Source organism: Carcharodon carcharias, chromosome 38 (assembly GCF_017639515.1).
Source record: "Carcharodon carcharias isolate sCarCar2 chromosome 38, sCarCar2.pri, whole genome shotgun sequence".
Taxonomy (NCBI): domain Eukaryota; kingdom Metazoa; phylum Chordata; class Chondrichthyes; order Lamniformes; family Lamnidae; genus Carcharodon; species Carcharodon carcharias.
Window position 1 is genome coordinate 2674633 of NC_054504.1, and position 26911 is coordinate 2701543.

At 58.1% G+C, this 26911-nt stretch overlaps 1 protein-coding gene across 2 annotated transcripts; it reads right to left on the reverse strand.

Moving 5' to 3' along the window:
• Positions 1–3740: 3740 nt before the first annotated feature.
• tufm (Tu translation elongation factor, mitochondrial) lies at positions 3741–26509 on the reverse strand. 2 transcript variants are annotated; one of them, XM_041180033.1, is made up of 11 exons: positions 26398–26509; positions 22725–22765; positions 21899–22058; positions 12002–12168; positions 10667–10771; positions 9777–9941; positions 9297–9429; positions 9011–9115; positions 8030–8181; positions 6878–6997; positions 3741–4172 (listed from the first exon to the last, which is right to left on the reverse strand). In XM_041180033.1, the coding sequence occupies exons 1-11, from the start codon at positions 26423–26425 to the stop codon at positions 4002–4004; spliced, it is 1347 nt and encodes a 448-aa protein (XP_041035967.1). In that variant the 5' UTR covers positions 26426–26509; the 3' UTR covers positions 3741–4001. The 2 variants fall into 2 exon arrangements, with proteins under 2 accessions (XP_041035967.1, XP_041035968.1); XM_041180034.1 differs by lacking the exon at positions 9777–9941.
• Positions 26510–26911: the final 402 nt, after the last annotated feature.

Genomic DNA, 26911 nt, shown 5'->3' on the forward strand with positions numbered 1-26911 from the left:
CCCCTCACTCACCCCCTCCCCCATTTTCCCCCTCTCCCTCACTCACCCCCTCCCCCATTTACCCCCTCTCCCTCACTCACCATCAGCCTTGTTACCTCTCCACGAGGGTCAGGACTGAGTTGGAAAAATTAACATCAATAAACTTTGTTGAAAACCTTCTTGCGCAATCTCCAAATAATTTACCATGTACTGGACCCTCCCTCACAGGCACCGACTCTCCCCCCCCTCGGGGTACGGGACCTTCTCACAAGCACCGACACACCCCCTCGGGGTACAGGTTTCTCCCCCCCCCCACGGGCACCTACACCCTTTTAAACATCACCACCTAATCCCCATCTGCTCCCACCGCCCTTTCAGGCAGCGCCTTCCAGACCCCAGCATCTCGCTGGGTCCCAAATAAACCCTTTCCCCATCTCCCCCCCCCAACTCTGCTTCTTCCCCCCCCTCCCCCCCGATCACCCTCCATCCCTGTCCCTCTGGTTCCCCCACCCCTCCTGTCACCGGGAACAGTTTCCCCCCCCCCCCCCTCACTGACTCACTCGATCCCGACACCCCCTTCCCGATGGGGAACGCCCTCGATTCATTCTCCTCCCCAACCCCCCTTAACCTCCTCCGCTTCCGGGGAGAACAATCCCAGCTTCTCCCGCTCTCTCTCTCTCTCTCCCCACACACGGACTGAAGTCCCCTCGTCCACCACCACCCCCACCACCACCACCCCTGCCTCACCCCAGATTGCGGAGCCAGGAATTGGACACGAAACTCCAGCCGGGAGCGATCCCAGAGTTTTATACAGGGTTTAACCGCGACCTCCATGCTAAATATGGCACAACGGTGCTCCCTGTTGTAGGTGGCGTGTTACTGCCGCTACGTTACTGGACTCTCAATCCAGAGATCGGGACTAATGATTAAGATTCCAGTTCAATCCCTGTCAAGGCAGCTGGGTATATTTAAATTCGATTAATGTAAGAAAAAAATGAACGATTTAAAAAATAAACAAATTAGTGTTTGCGCCTTCAAATCTTCAAGGAGACAACCTGTAAACTCATGGCTCAGCCTATTCCCCCACCCCCCCACCCCCAACTCTCCCATTCCCATCAAGCCAGCGGATCGACCCTGGTTCGGTGAAGAGGGCAGGAGGGTATTCCAGGAGCAACACCAGGCATACCTAAAAGGGAGGTGCCGACCTGGTGAAGCAACAACCCAGGACCGCTTGCGCGCCAAACAGCAGAAGCAGCAAGTGATAGGCAGAGCTCAGCGATCCCACAACCGACGGGTCAGATCTAAAACTCTGCAGTCCCGCCACGTCCAGTCGTGAATGGTGGTGGGCCATTAAACAGCTCACTGGGAGGAGGAGGCTCCACAAGTATCCCCTTCCTCGGTGATGGGGGAGCCCAGCACATCCGTGCAGAAGATGAGGCTGAAGCATTGGCTACAATCTTCAGCCGGAGGTGCCGAGTGGATGATCCATCTCGGCCTCCTCCGGAGGTCCCCAGCATCACAGCCAATTCGATTCACTCCACGTGATGTCAAGAAACGGCTGAAGGCACTGGATACTGCAAAGGCTATGGGCCCTGACAATATTCCGGCAATAGTACTGAAGACTTGTGCTACAGAACTTGCCGTGCTCTAACCAAGCTGTTCCAGTACAGCTACAACACTGGCATCTACCCGGCTATGTGGGAAATTGCCCAGGTATGTCCTGTACACAAAAAGCAGGACAAATCCAACCCGGCCAACTACTGCCCCATCGGTCTACTCTCCATCATTGGTAAAGTAATGGAAGGGGTCATCAACAGAGCTACCAAGCGGCATTTGCTTAGCAATAACCTGCTCACTGAGGCCCAGTTTGGGTTCTGCCAGGGTCACTCAGCTCCTGACCTCATTACAGCCTTGGTTCAAACATGGACACAAGAGTTGAGCTCCCGAGGTGAGGTGAGAGTGACTGCCCTTGACATCAAGGCAGCATTTGACCGAGTGTGGCATCAAGGAGCCCCAGCAAAACTGGAGTCAATGGGAATCAGGGGGAAGTCTCTCCGCTGAGGGAGTCATACCCAGCACAAAGGAAGATGGTCGTGGTTGTTGGAGGTCAGTCATCTCAGCTCCAGGACATCACTGCAGGAGTTCCTCAGGGTTAGTGTCCGCGGCCCAACCATCTTCAGCTGCTTCATCAATGACCTTCCTTCCATCATAAGGTCAGAAGTGGGGATGTTCGCTGATGGTTGCACAATGTTCAGCACCATTCGTGACTCCTCAGATACTGAAGCAGCCCATGTCCAAATGCAGCAAGACCTGGACAATATCCAGGCTCAGGGCTGACAAGTGGTGAGTAACATTCACACCACACAAGTGCCAGGCAATGACCATCTCCAACAAGAGTCTAACCATTGCCCCTTGATGCTAAATGGCATTACCATCACTGAATCCGACCTCTACCATCTAGAAGGACGAGGGCAGCAGACACATGGGGAACACCACCACCTGGAAGTTCCCCTCCGAGCCCCTCACCATCCTGACTTGGAAATATATCAGCCTTTCCTTCACTGTCGCTGGGTCCAAATCCTGGAACTCCCTCCCTAACAGTGCCGTGGGTGTACCTACACCACACGGGACAAAATCCTGGAACTCCCTCCCTAACAGCGCCATGGGTGTACCTACACCACACGGGGCCAAAATCCTGGAACTCGCTACCTAACAGCGCCGTGGGTGTACCTACACCACACGGACAAAATCCTGGAACTCCCTCCCTAAGCGCCATGGGTGTACCTACACCACACAGGACAAAATCCTGGAACTCCCTCCCTAACAGCGCCGTGGGTGTACCTACACCACACGGGGGACAAAATCCTGGAACTCCCTCCCTAACAGCGCCGTGGGTGTACCTACACCACACGGGGACAAAATCCTGGAACTCCCTCCCTAACAGCGCCGTGGGTGTACCTACACCACACGGACAAAATCCTGGAACTCCCTCCCTAACAGCGCCGTGGGTGTACCTACACCACACGGGACAAAATCCTGGAACTCCCTCCCTAACAGCGCCGTGGGTGTACCTACACCACACGGGACAAAATCCTGGAACTCCCTCCCTAACAGCACCGTGGGTGTACCTACACCACACGGACAAAATCCTGGAACTCCCTCCCTAACAGCACCGTGGGTGTACCTACACCACACGGGACAAAATCCTGGAACTCCCTCCCTAACAGCGCCGTGGGTGTACCTACACCACACGGGGACAAAATCCTGGAACTCCCTCCCTAACAGCGCCGTGGGTGTACCTATACCACACGGGTCAAAATCCTGGAACTCTCTCCCTAACAGCGCCATGGGCGGCACTTGTATCGAGTGCGCTAATCTCCCCCCCCACCACACACACACGTAACTGGTTTAGCATAACCGGCCAAGCTCGTAACATGGCTCATTTATACGTGCTTGAAGCACCGTATGTTCATTTGAGGCCTGTGCTCTGCAAACAGCAGGACTGCGCTCAGGCCTGGGTACGTCCTTATTTTTTTCTGGGAATTGGCCAGGATCTTGGGAAGCCTGCAGACCACCTCCCCCACCCCACCCCACCCCCACAGCCACACCGCAGCGGCCTATCAGAGCTGACTTGCCAGTCCAGCCCACCACCACCCTTCTCTCCTGCAGTGTGAATCGTTGTGAGAGTCTAAAACTGCGCATTCCCAGCGAGGGGCTTGAGCGAAAGCCTCTCCTTCCCTGGCGAGAAACAAGGCGTTTCACAGTTTTGCCTGACTTTATTTAAAAAATATAACAACGCGAGGTGTTTTAAATTAAACTCCACATAGACATAGAGCTAGAGGAATCTGCAAAATAAAAAAAAAACATTTTCGGGGTGGGGGGGGGGAGAGAGAGAGAGAGAGAGAGAAACATCTGTTGGAATCTTCCGAGCTTTGCGAAACCTTCCACCCCCCCTCCCCTGGCCGCTCGTTGGCGGACGGGAGGTGGTGATGGAGCGGGGTGGGACGTAGAGCCCGTACAAATCAGCCCCAGTTCAATTCGTCGGCGCCGAGGCTCTCGTGGACGGCGGTGACCAGGCCTGTGCCGATGGTGCGGTTACCATCGCGCAGGGTGAATCGCTGGCCCTTCTCCAGCACCATGGGCTGCCGGAGGGTGAGCGTCAGGGAGGTGTCTTCACCGGGCATCACCAGCTCCTGCAGGGCGCAGAGAGAGCAGAGTAAGACAGTGGGAGGGGCGGGCGGCGGGCGAGAGCGCGCGGGCGGCGGGCGAGAGCGCGCGGGCGGCGGGCGAGAGCGCGCGGGCGGCGGGCGAGAGCGCGCGCGGGAGAGCGGCGGGCGAGAGCGCGAGCGGGAGCGCGGCGGGCGAGAGAGAGCGCGAGCGGGAGCGGCGGGCGAGAGAGAGCGCGAGCGGGAGCGGCGGGCGAGAGAGAGCGCGAGCGGGAGCGGCGGGCGAGAGAGAGCGCGAGCGGGAGCGGCGGGCGAGAGAGAGCGCGAGCGGGAGCGGCGGGCGAGAGAGAGCGCGAGCGGGAGCGGCGGGGCGAGAGAGAGCGCGAGCGGGAGCGGCGGGGCGAGAGAGAGCGCGAGCGGGAGCGGCGGGCGAGAGAGAGCGCGAGCGGGAGCGGCGGGCGAGAGAGAGCGCGAGCGGAGCGGCGGGCGAGAGAGAGCGCGAGCGGGAGCGGCGGGGCGAGAGAGAGCGCGAGCGGGAGCGGCGGGCGAGAGAGAGCGCGAGCGGGAGCGGCGGGCGAGAGAGAGCGCGAGCGGGAGCGGCGGGCGAGAGAGAGCGCGAGCGGGAGCGGCGGGCGAGAGAGAGCGCGAGCGGGAGCGGCGGGCGAGAGAGAGCGCGAGCGGGAGCGGCGGGCGAGAGAGAGCGCGAGCGGGAGCGGCGGGCGAGAGAGAGCGCGAGCGGGAGCGGCGGGCGAGAGAGAGCGCGAGCGGCGGGCGAGAGAGAGCGCGAGCGGCGGGCGAGAGAGAGCGGGAGCGGCGGGCGAGAGAGAGCGCGAGCGGCGGGCGAGAGAGAGCGGGAGCGGCGGGCGAGAGAGAGCGGGAGCGGCGGGCGAGAGAGAGCGGGAGCGCGGGGCGAGAGAGAGCGGGAGCGGCGGGCGAGAGAGAGCGGGAGCGGCGGGCGAGAGAGAGCGGGAGCGGCGGGCGAGAGAGAGCGGGAGCGGCGGGCGAGAGAGAGCGGGAGCGGCGGGCGAGAGAGAGCGGGAGCGGCGGGCGAGAGAGAGCGCGAGCGGCGGGCGAGAGAGAGCGCGAGCGGCGGGCGAGAGACAGCGCGAGCGGCGGGCGAGAGAGAGCGCGAGCGGCGGGGCGAGAGAGAGCGCGAGCGGCGGGCGAGAGAGAGCGCGAGCGGCGGGCGAGAGAGAGCGCGAGCGGCGGGCGAGAGAGAGCGCGAGCGGCGGGCGAGAGAGAGCGCGAGCGGCGGGCGAGAGAGAGCGCGAGCGGCGGGCGAGAGAGAGCGCGAGCGGCGGGCGAGAGAGAGCGCGAGCGGCGGGCGAGAGAGAGCGCGAGCGGCGGGCGAGAGAGAGCGCGAGCGGCGGGCGAGAGAGAGCGCGAGCGGCGGGCGAGAGAGAGCGCGAGCGGCGGGCGAGAGAGAGCGCGAGCGGCGGGCGAGAGAGAGCGCGAGCGGCGGGCGAGAGAGAGCGCGAGCGGCGGGCGAGAGAGAGCGCGAGCGGCGGGCGAGAGAGAGCGCGAGCGGCGGGCGAGAGAGAGCGCGAGCGGCGGGCGAGAGAGAGCGCGAGCGGCGGGCGAGAGAGAGCGCGAGCGGCGGGCGAGAGAGAGCGCGAGCGGCGGGCGAGAGAGAGCGCGAGCGGCGGGCGAGAGAGAGCGCGAGCGGCGGGCGAGAGAGAGCGCGAGCGGCGGGCGAGAGAGAGCGCGAGCGGCGGGCGAGAGAGAGCGCGAGCGGCGGGCGAGAGAGAGCGCGAGCGGCGGGGCGAGAGAGAGCGCGAGCGGCGGGCGAGAGAGAGCGCGAGCGCGGCGAGAGAGAGCGCGAGCGGCGGGCGAGAGAGAGCGCGAGCGGCGGGCGAGAGAGAGCGCGAGCGGCGGGCGAGAGAGAGCGCGAGCGGCGGGCGAGAGAGAGCGCGAGCGGCGGGCGAGAGAGAGCGCGAGCGGCGGGCGAGAGAGAGCGCGAGCGGCGGGCGAGAGAGAGCGCGAGCGGCGGGCGAGAGAGAGCGCGAGCGGCGGGCGAGAGAGAGCGCGAGCGGCGGGCGAGAGAGAGCGCGAGCGCGGGCGAGAGCGAGGCGGGAGCGGCGGGCGAGAGAGAGCGGGAGCGGCGGGCGAGAGAGAGCGGGAGCGGCGGGCGAGAGAGAGCGGGAGCGGCGGGCGAGAGAGAGCGGGAGCGGCGGGCGAGAGAGAGCGGGAGCGGCGGGCGAGAGAGAGCGGGAGCGGCGGGCGAGAGAGAGCGGGGAGCGGCGGGGGCGAGAGAGAGCGGGAGCGGCGGGCGAGAGAGAGCGGGAGCGGCGGGCGAGAGAGAGCGGGAGCGGCGGGCGAGAGAGAGCGGGAGCGGCGGGCGAGAGAGAGCGGGAGCGGCGGGCGAGAGAGAGCGGGAGCGCGGCGAGAGAGAGCGGGAGCGGCGGGCGAGAGAGAGCGGGAGCGGCGGGCGAGAGAGAGCGGGAGCGGCGGGCGAGAGAGCGGGAGCGGCGGGCGAGAGAGAGCACGAGCGGGAGTGGCGGGCGAGAGAGCGGGAGCGGCGGGCGAGAGAGCGGGAGCGGCGGGCGAGAGAGCGGGAGCGGCAGGCGAGAGAGCGGGAGCGGGAGTGGCGGGCGAGAGAGAGCGGGAGCGACAGGACACGTGTTCGTGTGTAAATGAGAGCGATCGCCAGTCGCAGACACATATGGATCAGGACGAGCGGAGGTTCCGAGCTCCCCACCCCAGCCCCTCTCTCCCACCTCGGTCCCTCTTACCTTGCCCGTGGGGAGCTGCACTTGACAGGCCATGTCCCACGTCAGGGAGAACATCACAGGCTTGAAGTTCGCGATGAAAGGTTTGTGACGGCCTCCCTCCTCCTTGCTTAAGACGTAAACCTGCAGGGGTTTGGTTGGGGTGAGTGCGGTGGGGGGGAGTGGTGGAGAAAAGCGAACCATTACAAAGCTCTTCCTCGCTCGGTGGGGAGGGTGGTTGCGAATCTTTAGAATTCTCTAATTCCAGGGAGCCGCGGAGGGGGTCGAGGGATATGGGGAGAGTGCGGAAATGTGCAGTTGAGGGAGAAGATCAGCCACAGGCTGGATTAAGGTGGAGTTGAGGTGGATGATCAGCCACAGGCTGGATTAAGGTGGAGTTGAGGTGGATGATCAGCCACAGGCTGGATTAAGGTGGAGTTGAGGGAGAAGATCAGCCACAGGCTGGATTAAGGTGGAGTTGAGGTGGATGATCAGCCACAGGCTGGATTAAGGTGGAGTTGAGGTGGATGATCAGCCACAGGCTGGATTAAGGTGGAGTTGAGGGAGAAGATCAGCCACAGGCTGGATTAAGGTGGAGTTGAGGTGGATGATCAGCCACAGGCTGGATTAAGGTGGAGTTGAGGGAGAAGATCAGCCACAGGCTGGATTAAGGTGGAGTTGAGGGAGAAGATCAGCCACAGGCTGGATTAAGGTGGAGTTGAGGTGGATGATCAGCCACAGGCTGGATTAAGGTGGAGTTGAGGTGGATGATCAGCCACAGGCTGGATTAAGGTGGAGTTGAGGGAGAAGATCAGCCACAGGCTGGATTAAGGTGGAGTTGAGGTGGATGATCAGCCACAGGCTGGATTAAGGTGGAGTTGAGGTGGATGATCAGCCACAGGCTGGATTAAGGGCGGAGCAGGCTCGAGGGGCCGAATGGATAGATTTTTGAAGGGGAAAAGGATTTGTGGGGAAAGAGTGGATTGGAGAGGTGGGGGTGTGGGGAGGACAGTTGCACTAATTGCACTGCTCATTCAAAGAGTCAGCACAGGGTCGATGGGCCGAATGGCTTCCAATGGCGCTCTAAGGCGATTATTCAAGGCCCCTCTCTGTCACTACTTAGCGGAGCTATTGCACCCCCCTCCCCCAACATCTCGCCGAACCCCCGCTGAGTACCTGCGCCTCCACCTTCTGATGGGGCTTAATGGATCCTGGTTTACACAGGATCATCCCACGACGGACATCTTCACGTTTCAGGCCTCGCACAAGGGCACCCAGGTTATCACCGGCTTCTGCCCGGTCCAGGTTCTGGTGGAACATCTCGATGCCTGCGAGAAAGAGAGAACAGGGTCTTCACTCCGAAGGACACGGGTGTCGAGCCTCAGGCTGTTGAGCTCAGGACCGGCCCACGGAGGTGAGTCTTCCACTGCCCATCCCAATCTCCCAGGCTGGGACCTGAGGCACGTTCGTTCCCATCTCGCCTCTCAAGGCAGGAACCCCTCCGTCGTCATATTATAACATCCAAGCCCTTCGCAAACGAGGGGGAGCCGCGCTGTGGGGGGGGGAGGGGGGGGTCAGCGCCGCGCTGTGGGGGGGGTCAGCGCCGCGCTGTCGGAGGGTCGGCGCCGAGGGAGAGCCGCGCTGTCGGAGGGGGGTCAGCGCCGCGCTGTGGTGGGGGGGGTTCAGCGCCGCGCTGTGGGGGGGTCAGTGCTGAGGGATCGCCATATTGTCGGAGGGTCAGTGCCGAGGGAGCGCCGCACTGTCGGAGGGTCAGCGCCGAGGGAGCGCCGCGCTGTCGGAGGGTCAGCGCCGAGGGATCGCCGCATTGTCGGAGGGTCAGTGCTGAGGGAGAGCCGCACTGTCGGAGGGTCAGCGCCGAGGGAGAGCCGCACTGTCGGAGGGTCAGCGCCGAGGGAGCGCCGCACCGTCGGAGGGTCAGTGCTGAGGGAGCGCCGCGCTGTCGGAGGGTCAGTGCTGAGGGATCGCTGCATTGTCGGAGGGTCAATCATATCAGAAGCAGGCAAAAGATCCCGAGACCACAAAAGGAAGAAGAGCGATGTTCGAGACGGTGAGAAGTGAGGTAGAGGCAGGTTGATTCACTGGCTGTGCAGTGATGTGGGAGACAGTGAGAAGGGAGGTAGGGAGAGATTGATTCACCTGTAACCACTGATCGCAGGTTCTTGTTGTGTCCAATAAATTCACAGTCGTCCCCCTTTTTAATAACACCACGCTCGAGTGTGCCAGTCACAACTGTCCCACGGCCTGGGAGAAGGGGGAGACAGAGAGAAAAAGACAGCGTTACTAGAAGATCTCCACCCCAAAGACAAAGCAACCCTTCCCCTGTACCCCGGGGAGAGTCGGTGCCCGTGGGGTGGGACCCGGACCCCAGGGGAGAGCCGGGCGCCCGGACCCCGGGGGAGAGTCGGGTGCCTCTGCCTTTTACCTGGGATGGAGTAGATCTGCTCGATGGGGAGGAGAAAGGGGTGCTCCAAATCCCGGTCTGGGAGGGGGATGAATGTGTCGACAGCGTCCAGCAGCTTCACGATGGAATCCCTTCCAATCTCCTCCTTCCGATTCTGGGGAAAGAAGAAAACGGTCTCGGTGAAAACAGTCGGAGAGGGTGCGGAGGACATTTACCGGAACGGTTCCCGGTGGGTGGGTGTGGGGGAGGGAGAGACGACGAGGGGACTTCAGTCCGTGTGGGGAGAGAGAGAGAGAGAGAGAGAGAGAGAGAGAGAGCGGGAGAAGCTGGGATTGCTCTCCCCGGAAGCGGAGGAGGTTAAGGGGGGTGGGGGGGGCGCGGAGAGATTGAATCGAGGGCGTTCCCAGCGAGGGGGGGGAAAAAGCGTTCCCGGAGACAGGAGGGGTGGAGTAACGGGTCTCGGATGCGGAGGGAGGGAGGGAGGGGTGGGTTCACACGTACCTCCAGGGCGCAGAGGGCAGAGCCCAGGATAACAGGGGTGTTCTCGCCATCGTAACCAAACTCTGTCAGCAGCTCGCGCATCTCGAGTTCAACCAGGTCCAACATCTCCTTGTCCTCCACCGCGTCAGCCTTGTTGACGTAGACCACAATGTGCTGCACTCCTATCTGGGGACACAGGAGACGCACCTAGTACTGACCCTCCGACAGTGCGGCGCTCCCTCAGTACTGACCCTCCGACAGTGCGGCGCTCCCTCAGCACTGACCCTCCGACAGTGCGGCGCTCCCTCAGCACTGACCCTCCCACAGTGCGGCGCTCCCTCAGTACTGACCCTCCCACAGTGCGGCGCTCCCTCAGCACTGACCCTCCCACAGTGCGGCGCTCCCTCAGCACTGACCCTCCCACAGTGCGGCGCTCCCTCAGCACCGACCCTCCGACAGTGCGGCGCTCCCTCAGCACTGACCCTCCGACAGTGCGGCGCTCCCTCAGCACTGACCCTCCGACAGTGCGGCGCTCCCTCAGCACTGACCCTCCGACAGTGCGGTGCTCCCTCAGCACTGACCCTCCGACAGTGCGGCTCTCCCTCAGCACTGACCCTCCGACTGTGCGGTGCTCCCTCAGCACTGACCCTCCCACAGTGCGGCTCTCCCTCAGCACTGACCCTCCGACAGTGCGGCTCTCCCTCAGCGCTGACCCTCCCACAGTGCGGCGCTCCCTCAGCACTGACCCTCCCACAGTGCGGCACTCCCTCAGCACTGACCCTCCGACAGTACGGCTCCCCCTCAGTACTGACTCTCCCACAGTGCGGCGCTCCCTCAGCACCGACCCTCCCACAGCGCGGCTGCAATGCCCGACTCGCACTAGCCCCTCTGCCCACCCATGCACCTCTCACCTGCTTCGCCAGTAACAAGTGCTCTCGGGTCTGGGGCATCTGTCCATCTGTTGCCGCAACGACCAGTATGCAGCCATCGAGCTGTGCTGTTCCCGTGATCATGTTCTGTGGCGAGAGAGAGCGAGCGAGCGTTATTTAAAAACATGCACGGGGCCGGGAGGACGGGGGGGTCATGCTCTACTGGCAAGGGCCAGTCAGAGTTCAATTGCAAACCTGACCGACAGGCATCTGCTTTGCCGGCGTTACCTGCCCCCTACTCGTTCTAATCGACTGTCCCGCTACCAGCCTGTGAGCCTCCACTGGGCCTCTGAAAAGGGAGGAGGCCATTCAGCCCCTCGCCCGTTACGTCACCCTTAATCGAGCCTGTGGCTGATCCGTGACCTATCTCCGCCCGCCCACTTTCGCCTCAATTCCCTTAACACCTTTGGGTAACAGGAACCCATCGATCTGACCGATTTTTTAAACTTGACAATTGACGGGTTGCCGTTGGGGGGGAGAGAGAGTTCCAAGCCTCTCCCGCCCTTTGTGTGAAGGAGCGTTTCCTAATTTCACTCCTGGAAGATCCGATTATAAATTTAGACTCCCTCCAAGCGGTGTAAATCGTGTCTGTCTCTCTCTCTCACTCTCCCGACTCTATCGGTTCCCCCGAACATCCTGAAAACTTCGATCGAATTGCATCCCCTTAACCTCCGAAATTCCAGGGAATAACGACCCAGAGTTTGTGTCTAATCCCCCACCACCCACCCAGCCCCCCCCGCCTCGTCATTTAACCCCTCGGGAGGGCAGGTATCGTTCCGGTAAATCGGCAACGCACTCCCTCCGCATCCCGCGCGTGGCGTGGAGTCCGGGAACGGCTCCCGGGGAGGCGGGAGCACTCTGAGCAGGACCTTGCACAGAAGGAAGGAAGGGAGGGAGGGAGGGAGACCCGGTCCCCTCGTCCGCACCCCCACCCTCCACCTCCAAAGATCCAACGACCAGCCTTCTGGTCACCCCTCCCCTCCCCTCCAATTCTCCTGCGTACCTGTGTTGGTGACATCTTCGTGGTCCCGTCTCCCTGGGGGACCCCCTGAATCTCTCTCTCTCTCTGGGCCTCCCCCCACCCCCGCTGCTTTGAGTTGGTCGCCACTTCGAACGTCAAGGGGTCCGATCCCTTCTGGAGCCACCCGACTGATCAAAGGGGCGCGAGGCGGGCAAAACCAGGGTACCCGAAGCCGGTGGCTGAGCCCGCGGGGTGGGTGGGGGGGGTGGTACTCAGAGGCTGTGACACGTCGGGACCCTCCCCCTCACGCCCCACCCGCCCCCAACCTCCCCGCAGCCCCTCGGCCGGAGTCTCACCTTGACGTAGTCGGCGTGCCCCGGGCAGTCGGTGTGTGCGTAGTGTCGGTTCGGAGTGGTGTACTCCACGTGGGAGGCGTTGATGGTGATACCACGAGCTTTCTCCTCCGGCGCGTTGTCGATATCCTCGTACTTCTTAAACTTGGCTCCCCCGGCCTCCGCCAGAACTGCAGGGGGGGAGGGGGGGGTGGAAAAGAGGGGGGGTCACCCGGTTACAGGTCACGAAGGCACAGCGCGCAATCTCACCACCGCCTCTCCCCACCCCCCACACTCGTATGTTCTGTACCCCGGACAGATGCTCCCCTCCACTCTGCTCCCCCACTCTCTCTCCCCTCCACTCGCGCTCTCGCTCCCCCCCAACCTCTTCTCTCCCCCCTCTCTCCCACTGTCCCTCCCCCCGCCAACCTCTTCTCTCCCCCTTCTTTCCCACTCTCCCTCCCCCCCCAACCTCTTCTCTCCCCCTTCTCTCCCACTCTCCACCCCCCCCAACGCTCTCCCACCCTCAACCCTCGCCCCCCTCTCTCCCACCAACCACCTCTCTCTCTCCCCCCAAACCTCTCCACCTCTCTCCCCCACCCAACACTCTCCACCTCTCTCCGCAACCCCCAAACCTCTCCACCTCTCTCCCCCACCCAACACTCTCCACCTCTCTCCCCCACCCAACACTCTCCACCTCTCTCCCCCACCCAACACTCTCCACCTCTCTCCCCCACCCAACACTCTCCACCTCTCTCCCCCACCCAACACTCTCCACCTCTCTCCCCCACCCAACACTCTCCACCTCTCTCCCCCACCCAACACTCTCCACCTCTCTCCCCCACCCAACACTCTCCACCTCTCTCCGCAACCCCCAAACCTCTCCACCTCTCTCCCCCACCCAACACTCTCCACCTCTCTCCCCCACCCAACACTCTCCACCTCTCTCCCCCACCCAACACTCTCCACCTCTCTCCCCACCCAACACTCTCCACCTCTCTCCCCCACCCAACACTCTCCACCTCTCTCTCCCACCCAACACTCTCCACCTCTCTCCCCCACCCAACACTCTCCACCTCTCTCCCCCACCCAACACTCTCCACCTCTCTCCCCCACCCAACACTCTCCACCTCTCTCCCCCCACCCAACACTCTCCACCTCTCCCCCACCCAACACTCTCCACCTCTCTCTGCAACCCCCAAACCTCTCCACCTCTCTCCCCCACCCAACACTCTCCACCTCTCTCTGCAACCCCCAAACCTCTCCATCTCTCTCCGCAACCCCCAAACCTCTCCACCTCTCTCCGCAACCCCCAAACCTCTCCACCTCTCTCCCCCACCCAACACTCTCCACCTCTCTCTCCCACCCAACACTCTCCACCTCTCTCCCCCACCCAACACTCTCCACCTCTCTCTGCAACCCCCAAACCTCTCCACCTCTCTCCCCCACCCAACACTCTCCACCTCTCTCCGCAACCCCCAAACCTCTCCACCTCTCTCCGCAACCCCCAAACCTCTCCACCTCTCTCCCCCACCCAACACTCTCCACCTCTCTCCCCCACCCAACACTCTCCACCTCTCTCCCCCACCCAACACTCTCCACCTCTCTCCCCCACCCAACACTCTCCACCTCTCTCCGCAAACCCCCAAACCTCTCCACCTCTCTCCGCAACCCCCAAACCTCTCCACCTCTCTCCGCAACCCCCAAACCTCTCCACCTCTCTCCCCCACCCCCAAACCTCTCCACCTCTCTCCCCCACCCAACACTCTCCACCTCTTCCCCCCCACCCAACACTCTCCACCTCTCTCTCCCACCCAACACTCTCCACCTCTCTCCGCAACCCCCAAACCTCTCCACCTCTCTCCGCAACCCCCAAACCTCTCCACCTCTCTCCCCCACCCAACACTCTCCACCTCTCTCCGCAACCCCCAAACCTCTCCACCTCTCTCCGCAACCCCCAAACCTCTCCACCTCTCTCCGCAACCCCCAAACCTCTCCACCTCTCTCCGCAACCCCCAAACCTCTCCACCTCTCTCCCCCACCCAACACTCTCCACCTCTCTCCGCAACCCCCAAACCTCTCCACCTCTCTCCCCCACCCAACACTCTCCACCTCTTCCCCCCCACCCAACACTCTCCACCTCTTCCCCCCACCCAACACTCTCCACCTCTCTCCGCAACCCCCAAACCTCTCCACCTCTCTCCCCCACCCAACACTCTCCACCTCTTCCCCCCCACCCAACACTCTCCACCTCTCTCCCCCACCCAACACTCTCCACCTCTCTCCGCAACCCCCAAACCTCTCCACCTCTCTTCCCACCACCCAAACCTCTCCACCTCTTCCCCCCCACCCAACCCCCTCCACCTCTTCCCCCCACCCAACCCCCTCCAACTCTTCCCCCCACCCAACCCCCTCCACCTCTTCCCCCCCACCCAACCCTCTCCACCTCTTCCCCCCCACCCAACACTCTCCACCTCTTCCCCCCCACCCAACACTCTCCACCTCTTCCCCCCACCCAACACTCTCCACCTCTCTCCGCAACCCCCAAACCTCTCCACCCTCTCTCCCCCACCCAACACTCTCCACCTCTTCCCCCCCACCCAACACTCTCCACCTCTCTCCCCCACCCAACACTCTCCACCTCTCTCCGCAACCCCCAAACCTCTCCACCTCTCTTCCCACCACCCAAACCTCTCCACCTCTTCCCCCCCACCCAACCCCCTCCACCTCTTCCCCCCACCCAACCCCCTTCAACTCTTCCCCCCACCCAACCCCCTCCACCTCTTCCCCCCCCACCCAACCCTCTCCACCTCTTCCCCCCCACCCAACACTCTCCACCTCTTCCCCCCCACCCAACCCTCTCCACCTCTTCCCCCCCACCCAACCCTCTCCACCTCTTCCCCCCCACCCAACCCTCTCCACCTCTCTTCCCACCACCCAAACCTCTCCACCTCTTCCCCCCCACCCAAACCCCTCCACCTCTTCCCCCCACCCAACACTCTCCACCTCTTCCCCCCCACCCAACCCTCTCCACCTCTTCCCCCCCACCCAACCCTCTCCACCTCTCTCCCCCACCCAACATTCTCCACCTCTCTCCCTCACCACCCCCACACTCGCTCCCAGGCTCTCTCCCACACCTCCACTCTCTCTGCCATTCTCCCACCCCCAACCTACCGCACTGCTCGCCACACACCCATCCCCCACTCCCTATCTCACCCCCACTGCTATATTGCAGGGTACACAGAGGGGTGTGGGAAATATCAGTTTTACAGCGAGGGGTGTGGGATATATCAGAGTGTCACAGCGAGGGGTGTGGGAAATATCAGAGTGTTACAGCGAGGTGTGTGGGATATATCAGTGTTACAGTGAGGGGTGTGGGGTATATCAGAGTGTTACAGTGAGGTGTGTGGGATATATCACAGTGTTACAGTGAGGAGTGTTGGGTATATCAGAGTGTTACAATGAGGGGTGTTGGGTATATCAGTGTTACAGTGAGGGGTGTGGGATAAATCAGAGTGTTACAGTGAGGGGTGTGGGGTATATCAGAGTGTTACAGTGAGGGGTGTGGGGTATATCAGAGTGTTACAGTGAGGGGTGTGGGGTATATCAGAGTGTTACAGTGAGGGGTGTGGGGTATATCAGAGTGTTACAGTGAGGGGTGTGGGGTATATCAGAGTGTTACAGTGAGGGGTGTGGGGTATATCAGAGTGTTACAGTGAGGGGTGTGGGGTATATCAGAGTGTTACAGTGAGGGGTGTGGGGTATATCAGAGTGTTACAGTGAGGGGTGTGGGGTATATCAGTGTGTTACAGTGAGGGGTGTGGGGTATATCAGTGTGTTACAGTGAGGGGTGTGGGGTATATCAGTGTGTTACAGTGAGGGGAGTGGGGTATATCAGTGTGTTACACTGAGGGTGTGGGATATATCATAGTGTTACAGTGAGGGGGGTGGGGTATATCAGAGTGTTACAGTGAGGGGGGTGGGATATATCACAGTGTTACAGTGAGGAGTGTGGGGTATATCAGGGTGTTACAGTGAGGGGTGTGGGATACATCAGAGTGTTACAGTGAGGGGTGTGGGGTATATCAGAGTGTTACAGTGAGGGGTGTGGGGTATATCAGAGTGTTACAGTGAGGGGTGTGGGGTATATCAGAGTGTTACAGTGAGGGGTGTGGGGTATATCAGTGTGTTACAGTGAGGGGTGTGGGGTATATCAGTGTGTTACAGTGAGGGGTGTGGGGTATATCAGTGTGTTACAGTGAGGGGTGTGGGGTATATCAGTGTGTTACACTGAGGGTGTGGGGTATATCATAGTGTTACAGTGAGGGGGCTGGGGTATATCAGAGTGTTACAGTGAGGGGGGTGGGATATATCACAGTGTTACAGTGAGGAGTGTGGGGTATATCAGGGTGGTACAGTGAGGGGTGTGGGATATATCAGAGTGTTACAGTGAGGGGTGTGGGGTATATCAGAGTGTTACAGTGAGGGGTGTGGGGTATATCAGAGTGTTACAGTGAGGGGTGTGGGGTATATCAGAGTGTTACAGTGAGGGGTGTGGGGTATATCAGAGTGTTACAGTGAGGGGTGTGGGGTATATCAGAGTGTTACAGTGAGGGGTGTGGGGTATATCAGAGTGTTACAGTGAGGGGTGTGGGGTATATCAGAGTGTTACAGTGAGGGGTGTGGGGTATATCAGAGTGTTACAGTGAGGGGTGTGGGTTATATCAGAGTGTTACAGTGAGGGGTGTGGGGTATATCAGAGTGTTACAGTGAGGGGTGTGTGGTATATCAGTGTGTTACACTGAGGGTGTGGGGTATATCAGTGTGTTACACTGAGGGTGTGGGGTATATCAGTGTGTTACACTGAGGGTGTGGGGTATATCATAGTGTTACAGTGAGGGGGGTGGGGTATATCAGAGTGTTACAGTGAGGGGGGTGGGATATATCACAGTGTTACAGTGAGGAGTGTGGGGTATATCAGGGTGTTACAGTGAGGGGTGTGGGATACATCAGAGTGTTACAGTGAGGGGTGTGGGGTATATCAGAGTGTTACAGTGAGGGGTGTGGGGTATATCAGAGTGTTACAGTGAGGGGTGTGGGGTATATCAGAGTGTTACAGTGAGGGGTGTGGGGTATATCAGTGTGTTACAGTGAGGGGTGTGGGGTATATCAGTGTGTTACAGTGAGGGGTGTGGGGTATATCAGTGTGTTACAGTGAGGGGTGTGGGGTATATCAGTGTGTTACACTGAGGGTGTGGGGTATATCATAGTGTAACAGTGAGGGGGGTGGGGTATATCAAAGTGTTACAGTGAGGGGGGTGGGATATATCACAGTGTTACAGTGAGGAGTGTGGGGTATATCAGGGTGGTACAGTGAGGGGTGTGGGATACATCAGAGTGTTACAGTGAGCGGTGTGGGGTATATCAGAGTATTACAGTGAGCGGTGTGGGGTATATCAGAGTGTTACAGTGAGGGGTGTGGGGTATATCAGAGTGTTACAGTGAGGGGTGTGGGGTATATCAGAGTGTTACAGTGAGGGGTGTGGGGTATATCAGAGTGTTACAGTGAGGGGTGTGGGGTATATCAGAGTGTTACAGTGAGGGGTGTGGGTTATATCAGAGTGTTACAGTGAGGGGTGTGGGGTATATCAGAGTGTTACAGTGAGGGGTGTGGGGTATAACAGAGTGTTACAGTGAGGGGTGTGGGGTATATCAGAGTGTTACAGTGAGGGGTGTGGGTTATATCAGAGTGTTACAGTGAGGGGTGTGGGGTATATCAGTGTTACAGTGAGGGGTGTGGGATATATCAGAGTGTTACAGTGAGGGATGTGGGGTATATCAGTGTTACAGTGAGGGGTGTGGGGTATATCAGTGTTACAGTGAGGGGTGTGGGGTATATCAGTGTTACAGTGAGGGGTGTGGGGTATATCAGTGTTACAGTGAGGGGTGTGGGGTATATCAGTGTTACAGTGAGGGGTGTGGGGTATATCAGTGTTACAGTGAGGGGTGTGGGGTATATCAGTGTTACAGTGAGGGGTGTGGGGTATATCAGTGTTACGGTGAGGGGTGTGGGGTATATCAGTGTTACGGTGAGGGGTGTGGGGTATATCAGTGTTACGGTGAGGGGTGTGGGGTATATCAGTGTTACAGTGAGGGGTGTGGGGTATATCAGTGTTACAGTGAGGGGTGTGGGGTATATCAGTGTTACAGTGAGGGGTGTGGGGTATATCAGTGTTACAGTGAGGGGTGTGGGGTATATCAGTGTTACAGTGAGGGGTGTGGGGTATATCAGTGTGTTACAGTGAGGGGTGTGGGGTATATCATAGTGTTACACTGAGGGTGTGGGGTATATCATAGTGTTACAGTGAGGGGGGTGGGGTATATCAGAGTGTTACAGTGAGGGGGGTGGGATATATCACAGTGTTACAGTGAGGAGTGTGGGGTATATCAGGGTGTTTCAGTGAGGGGTGTGGGATATATCAGTGTGTTACAGTGAGGGGTGTGGGGTATATCAGAGTATTACAGTGAGCGGTGTGGGGTACATCAGAGTGTTACAGTGAGGGGTGTGGGGTATATCAGAGTGTTACAGTGAGGGGTGTGGGGTATATCAGAGTGTTACAGTGAGGGGTGTGGGGTATTTCAGAGTGTTACAGTGAGGGGTGTGGGGTATATCAGAGTGTTACAGTGAGGGGTGTGGGGTATATCAGAGTGTTACAGTGAGGGGTGTGGGGTATATCAGAGTGTTACAGTGAGGGGTGTGGGGTATATCAGAGTGTTACAGTGAGGGGTGTGGGGTATATCAGAGTGTTACAGTGAGGGGTGTGGGTTATATCAGAGTGTTACAGTGAGCGGTGTGGGGTATATCAGAGTGTTACAGTGAGGGGTGTGGGGTATATCAGTGTGTTACACTGAGGGTGTGGGGTATATCAGTGTGTTACACTGAGGGTGTGGGGTATATCAGTGTGTTACACTGAGGGTGTGGGGTATATCAGTGTGTTACACTGAGGGTGTGGGGTATATCATAGTGTTACAGTGAGGGTGGTGGGGTATATCCGAGTGTTACAGTGAGGGGGGTGGGATATATCACAGTGTTACAGTGAGGAGTGTGGGGTATATCAGGGTGTTACAGTGAGGGGTGTGGGATACATCAGAGTGTTACAGTGAGGGGTGTGGGGTATATCAGAGTGTTACAGTGAGGGGTGTGGGGTATATCAGAGTGTTACAGTGAGGGGTGTGGGGTATATCAGTGTGTTACAGTGAGGGGTGTGGGGTATATCAGTGTGTTACAGTGAGGGGTGTGGGGTATATCAGTGTGTTACAGTGAGGAGTGTGGGGTATATCAGGGTGTTACAGTGAGGGGTGTGGGATACATCAGAGTGTTACAGTGAGGGGGGTGGGATATATCACAGTGTTACAGTGAGGAGTGTGGGGTATATCAGGGTGGTACAGTGAGGGGTGTGGGATACATCAGAGTGTTACAGTGAGCGGTGTGGGGTATATCAGAGTATTACAGTGAGCGGTGTGGGGTACATCAGAGTGTTACAGTGAGGGGTGTGGGGTATATCAGAGTGTTACAGTGAGGGGTGTGGGGTATATCAGAGTGTTACAGTGAGGGGTGTGGGGTATATCAGAGTGTTACAGTGAGGGGTGTGGGGTATATCAGAGTGTTACAGTGAGGGGTGTGGGGTATATCAGAGTGTTACAGTGAGGGGTGCGGGGGTATATCAGAGTGTTACAGTGAGGGGTGTGGGGTATATCAGAGTGTTACAGTGAGGGATGGGGTATATCAGAGTGTTACAGTGAGGGGTGTGGGGTATATCAGAGTGTTACAGTGAGGGGTGTGGGGTATATCAGAGTGTTACAGTGAGGGGTGTGGGTTATATCAGAGTGTTACAGTGAGGGGTGTGGGGTATATCAGAGTGTTACAGTGAGGGATGTGGGGTATATCAGTGTTACAGTGAGGGGTGTGGGGTATATCAGTGTTACAGTGAGGGGTGTGGGGTATATCAGTGTTACAGTGAGGGGTGTGGGGTATATCAGTGTTACAGTGAGGGGTGTGGGGTATATCAGTGTTACAGTGAGGGGTGTGGGGTATATCAGTGTTACAGTGAGGGGTGTGGGGTATATCAGTGTTACAGTGAGGGGTGTGGGGTATATCAGTGTTACAGTGAGGGGTGTGGGGTATATCAGTGTTACAGTGAGGGGTGTGGGGTATATCAGTGTTACAGTGAGGGGTGTGGGGTATATCAGTGTTACAGTGAGGGGTGTGGGGTATATCAGTGTTACAGTGAGGGGTGTGGGGTATATCAGTGTTACAGTGAGGGGTGTGGGGTATATCAGTGTTACAGTGAGGGGTGTGGGGTATATCAGTGTTACAGTGAGGGGTGTGGGGTATATCAGTGTTACAGTGAGGGGTGTGGGGTATATCAGTGTTACAGTGAGGGGTGTGGGGTATATCAGTGTGTTACAGTGATGGGTGTGGGGTATATCATAGTGTTACACTGAGGGTGTGGGGTATATCATAGTGTTACAGTGAGGGGGGTGGGGTATATCAGAGTGTTACAGTGAGGGGGGTGGGATATATCACAGTGTTACAGTGAGGAGTGTGGGGTATATCAGGGTGTTACAGTGAGGGGTGTGGGATATATCAGTGTGTTACAGTGAGCGGTGTGGGGTATATCAGAGTATTACAGTGAGCGGTGTGGGGTACATCAGAGTGTTACAGTGAGGGGTGTGGGGTATATCAGAGTGTTACAGTGAGGGGTGTGGGGTATATCAGAGTGTTACAGTGAGGGGTGTGGGGTATATCAGAGTGTTACAGTGAGGGGTGTGGGGTATATCAGAGTGTTACAGTGAGGGGTGTGGGGTATATCAGAGTGTTACAGTGATGGGTGTGGGGTATATCAGAGTGTTACAGTGAGGGGTGTGGGGTATATCAGAGTGTTACAGTGAGGGATGTGGGGTATATCAGAGTGTTACAGTGAGGGGTGTGGGGTATATCAGAGTGCTACAGTGAGGGGTGTGGGTTATATCAGAGTGTTACAGTGAGGGGTGTGGGGTATATCAGTGTTACAGTGAGGGGTGTGGGGTATATCAGTGTTACAGTGAGGGGTGTGGGGTATATCACAGTGTTAACAGTGAGGGATGTGGGGTACATCAGTGTTACAGTGAGGGGTGTGGGGTATATCAGTGTTACAGTGAGGGGTGTGGGGTATATCAGTGTTACAGTGAGGGGTGTGGGGTATATCAGTGTTACAGTGAGGGGTGTGGGGTATATCAGAGTGTTATAGTGAGGGGTGTGGGGTATATCAGTGTTACAGTGAGGGGTGTGGGGTATATCAGTGTTACAGTGAGGGGTGTGGGATAAATCAGAGTGTTACAGTGAGGGGTGTGGGGTATATCAGAGTGTTACAGTGAGGGGTGTGGGGTATATCAGAGTGTTACAGTGAGGGGTGTGGGGTATATCAAAATGTTACAGTGAGGGGTGTGGGGTATATCAGTGTCTTACAGTGAGGGGTGTGGGATATATCAGAGTGTTACAGTGAGGGGTGTGGGATATATCAGAGTGTTACAGTGAGGGGTGTGGGATATATCAGAGTGTTACAGTGAGGGGTGTGGGATATATCAGAGTGTTACAGTGAGGGGTGTGGGATATATCAGAGTGTTACAGTGAGGGGTGTGGGATATATCAGAGTGTTACAGTGAGGGGTGTGGGATATATCAGAGTGTTACAGTGAGGGGTGTGGGATATATCAGAGTGTTACAGTGAGGGGTGTGGGATATATCAGAGTGTTACAGTGAGGGGTGTGGGATATATCAGAGTGTTACAGTGAGGGGTGTGGGATATATCAGAGTGTTACAGTGAGGGGTGTGGGGTATACCAGGGTGACATGGTGATCTATCAGGGAGCAGCCTCTGTACCTTTGGTGATAGCCGCAGTCAGTGTGGTTTTCCCGTGGTCTACATGCCCAATTGTGCCGATGTTCATATGTGGTTTCTCTCGCTGGTATGTCTTCTTGGCTTCGGCCGCAAGGTTCCGTGTGAGGATGGGAGCCACCAACGCACAATGTGTCAGGGGTGTCTGTGACAGGACCAGCCAACAGGACATCGATTAATCCCAACTCCACCCAATGAGACAACCTCAAACCAGATACAGAGTAAAGCTCGCTCTACACTGTCCCCATCAAACACTCCCAGGGCAGGTACAGCACGGGGTTAGATACAGAGTAAAGCTCCCTCTACACCGTCCCCATCAAACACTCCCAGGACAGGTACAGCACGGGGTTAGATACAGAGTAAAGCTCCCTCTACACTGTCCCCATCAAACACTCCCAGGACAGGTACAGCACGGGGTTAGATACAGAGTAAATCTCCCTCTACACTGTCCCCATCAAACACTCCCAGGACAGGTACAGCACGGGGTTAGATACAGAGTAAATCTCCCTCTACACTGTCCCCATCAAACACTCCCTGGACAGGTACAGCACGGGGTTAGATACAGAGTAAATCTCCCTCTACACTGTCCCCATCAAACACTCCCAGGACAGGTACAGCACAGGGTTAGATACAGAGTAAATCTCCCTCTACACTGTCCCCATCAAACACTCCCAGGACAGGTACAGCACGGGGTTAGACACAGAGTAAAGCTCTCTCTACACCGTCCCCATCAAACACTCCCAGGACAGGTACAGCACGGGGTTAGATACAGAGTAAATCTCCCTCTACACTGTCCCCATCAAGCACTTACCGCTCTGACAGTCAATAAGGTCCAGATACAACTGCTGGGAACTGCAAAACACAATAGCCCAGAGGAGAGTTAATGTTACACAGCGACATATAAACAGCAGAGCCACAGAGTAATCCCTCCGACACCCCCTCCCAGACCCCCCTCCTCCCCTCTCATAAACACCCCCTCCTCCCCACCCCCCTCAAACCCTCCCTTCACCTCTCCCTCCCATAGCCCCCCCTCCCCTCCCATAGAATCCTCCCTTGTCATGCCTCTCATACCCCCACCTCCCCGCTCATCCACCCCCCTCCCCGCTCATACCCCCACCTCCCTTCCCCGCTCATACCCCCACCTCCCCTCCCCGCTCATACACCCCCCTCCCCGCTCATACACCCCCCTCCCCTCCCCGCTCATACACCCCCCTCCCCGCTCATACACCCCCCTCCCCTCCCCGCTCATACACCCCCTCCCCTCCCCGCTCATACCCCCACCTCCCCTCCCCGCTCATACCCCCACCTCCCCTCCCCGCTCATACCCCCACCTCCCCTCCCCGCTCATACCCCCACCTCCCCACCCCGCTCATACCACCACCTCCCCACCCCGCTCATACCCCCACCTCCCCACCCCGCTCATACCCCCACCTCCCCTCCCCGCTCATACCCCCACCTCCCCTCCCCGCTCATACACCCACCTCCCCTCCCCTCCCCGCTCATACACCCCCCTCCCTTCCCCGCTCATACACCCTCGCACTCTTCACTGTAACAGATATATCCCACACCCCTTAGTATATCACTCTGATATACCCCGCACCCCTCACTCTGACACTGTGATATATCCCACACCCCTCGCATCAAATCTCTGATATACCCCACACCCCTCACTATAACACTCTGATATACCCCCCACCCCTCACTGTAACACTCTGATATACCCCACACCCCTCACTGTAACACTCTGATATATCCCACACCCCTCACTGTAACACTCTGATATATCCCACACCCCTCACTGTAACACTCTGATATATCCCACTCCCCTCACTGTAACACATTGATATATCCCACACCCCTCACTGTAACACTCTGATATACCCCACACCCCTCACTATAACACTCTGATATAACCCCCCACCCCTCACTGTAACACTCTGATATACCCCACACCCCTCACTGTAACACTCTGATATATCCCACTCCCCTCACTGTAACACATTGATATATCCCACACCCCTCACTGTAACACTCTGATATACCCCACACCCCTCACTGTAACACTCTGATATACCACACCGCTCACTGTAACACTCTGATATATCCCACACCCATCACTGTAACACTCTGATATACCCCACACCCCTCACTGTAACACTCTGAGATATCCCACTCCCCTCACTGTAACACTCTGATATACCCCACACCCCTCACTGTAACACTCTGATATACCCCACACCCCTCACTGTAACACTCTGATATACCCCACACCCCTCACTGTAACACTCTGATATATCCCACTCCCCTCACTGTAACACATTGATATATCCCACACCCCTCACTGTAACACTCTGATATACCCCACACCCCTCACTATAACACTCTGATATACCCCCCACCCCTCACTGTAACACTCTGATATACCCCACACCCCTCACTGTAACACTCTGATATATCCCACTCCCCTCACTGTAACACATTGATATATCCCACACCCCTCACTGTAACACTCTGATATATCCCACACCCCTCACTGTAACACTCTGATATACCCCACACCCCTCACTGTAACACTTTGATATACCCCACACCCCTCACTGTAACACTCTGATATATCCCACACCCCTCACTGTAACACTCTGATATATCCCACACCCCTCACTGTAACACTCTGATATACCCCACACCCCTCACTGTAACACTCTGATATACCCCACACCCCTCACTGTAACACTCTGATATACCCCACACCCCTCACTGTAACACTCTGATATATCCCACACCCCTCACTGTAACACTGATATATCCCACACCCCTCGCTGTAACACTGATATAACCCACACCCCTCGCTGTAACACTGATATAACCCACACCCCTCACTGTAACACTCTGATATATGCCACACCCCTCACTGTAACACTGATATAACCCACACCCCTCACTGTAACACTCTGATATACACCACACCCCTCACTGTAACACTCTGATATACCCCACACCCCTCACTGTAACACTCTGATATACCCCACACCCCTCACTGTAACACCCTGATATACACCACACCCCTCATTGTAACACTCTGATATACACCACACCCCTCACTGTAACACTCTGATATACCCCACACCCCTCACTGTAACACCCTGATATACACCACACCCCTCATTGTAACACTCTGATATACCCCACACCCCTCACTGTAACACCCTGATATACACCACACCCCTCATTGTAACACTCTGATATACCCCACACCCCTCACTGTAACACCCTGATATACACCACACCCCTCATTGTAACACTGATATACCCCACACCCCTCACTGTAACACTCTGATATATCCCACACCCCTCACTGTAACACTGATATATATCACATCCCTCACTGTAACACTGATATATCCCACACCCCTCACTGTAACACTGATATACCCCACACCCCTCACTGTAACACTGATATATCCCACACCCCTCACTGTAACACTCTGATATACCCCACACCGCTCACTGTAACCCTGATAAATCCCACACCCCTCACTGTAACACTCTGATATATCACACACCCCTCACTGTAACACTCTGATATACCCAACACCCCTCACTGTAACACTTTGATATATTCTACACCCCTCACTGCAACACTTTGATATATTCTCCACCCCCTGGTCATACACCCCTCCTCCCCTCTCATACACCCCCTCCTCTCCTCTCGTATACCCGCTCCCCTCTTCCTCTCTCACCCTCCTCCCCTCTCCTACCCCCCCTCCTACTCCCCTCTCCTACCCCACCTCTTCTACCCCCTACTCCCCTCTTCTACCCCCCTCCTACTCCCCTCTCCTACCCCCCTCATACTCCCCTCTCCTAACCTCCTCATACTCCCCTCCGCCCCTTTCATACACCCCCTCCTCCCCTCTCCAAACCACCTCCCCTCATACAGCCCCTTGCTCCCCTCTCATACCCCCCTCCTCCCCTCTCATACCCCCCTCCCCTCATACAGCCCCTTCCTCCCCTCTCATAGCCCCTCCTTTCCCCTCTCATAGCCCCCTCCTTTCCCCTCTCATACCCCCTTCCCCCTTCCTTTTTATACCCTCCGCCCCTCATACAGCCCCTTGCTCCCCACCTCCTCTCATATAGCTCCTTGCTCCCCTCTCCTACCCCCCTCCCCTCCCCTCATACAGCCCCTTGCTTCCCTCTCCTACCCCCCTCCCCTCCCCTCATACAGCCCCTTGCTCCCCTCTCCTATCCCCCTCCCCTCCCCTCATACAGCCCCTTGCTTCCCTCTCCTACCCCCCTCCCCTCCCCTCATACAGCCCCTTGCTCCCCTCCCCTACCCCCCTCCCCTCCCCTCATACAGCCCCTTGCTCCCCTCTCCTACCCCCTCTCACCCCTCTCCCCTCATACAGCCCCTTGCTCCCCTCTCATACATCCCTCCTACTCTCTCTCTCTAACCCTCCTCGCCCTCTGACCCTGTCTCCTTCTCCCACCTCCTCGCCCCACTCTCAGCGCCGCCATCTTGACTTGCTCCGCCCCTTGTCCCCGCCGGCCGGAAGTGACGTCATCGCGCTTTGCCCCCGCCGCTGTCCCGGTCAGGCGGTGGTCACGTTCTCTTTTGCATACGCCCATGTAGCCACGCCCTTTCTCCCCCCCCCCCACGCCGAACGTGTCAGTGACCACGCCCCCGTTTCCAACCCAGCGGCGTCGGCGTCCGCGCCCTCCCCCACCCCTTCCCCCTTTTGTCTAACCAGCGCCTTGGCCCCGCCCCCTTTTGGTCCAAGCACCTCCTTGGCCCCGCCCACTTTTGTCCAACGGCCGCCGTTGGCCCGCCCCCTTTTTCAGTACCAACGCCGCTTTTGCCCCGTCCCCTATTGGTCCAATCGCCGCCTTGGCCCCGCCCCGCCCCCTCCTCGCTTTTTTTTGGGTTCCGGCGGTCGTGTTGGCCCCGCCCCCTTTTTCATCCAACCGCCCGCCGTTGCCCCGCCCCCTTTTTCAGTACCAATG

Coding starts and splice junctions, on each gene's coding strand:
- tufm (XM_041180033.1), bottom strand. CDS start 26,425: ATGGCGGCGCTGAGAGTGGGGCGAGGAG. Junction 9,430..9,776: donor CTGCCCTCTGCGCCCTGGAG/GTACGTGTGAAC, acceptor TTCTTTCCCCAG/AATCGGAAGGAGGAGATTGG. Junction 6,998..8,029: donor ATCAGAAGGTGGAGGCGCAG/GTACTCAGCGGG, acceptor AAACCCCTGCAG/GTTTACGTCTTAAGCAAGGA.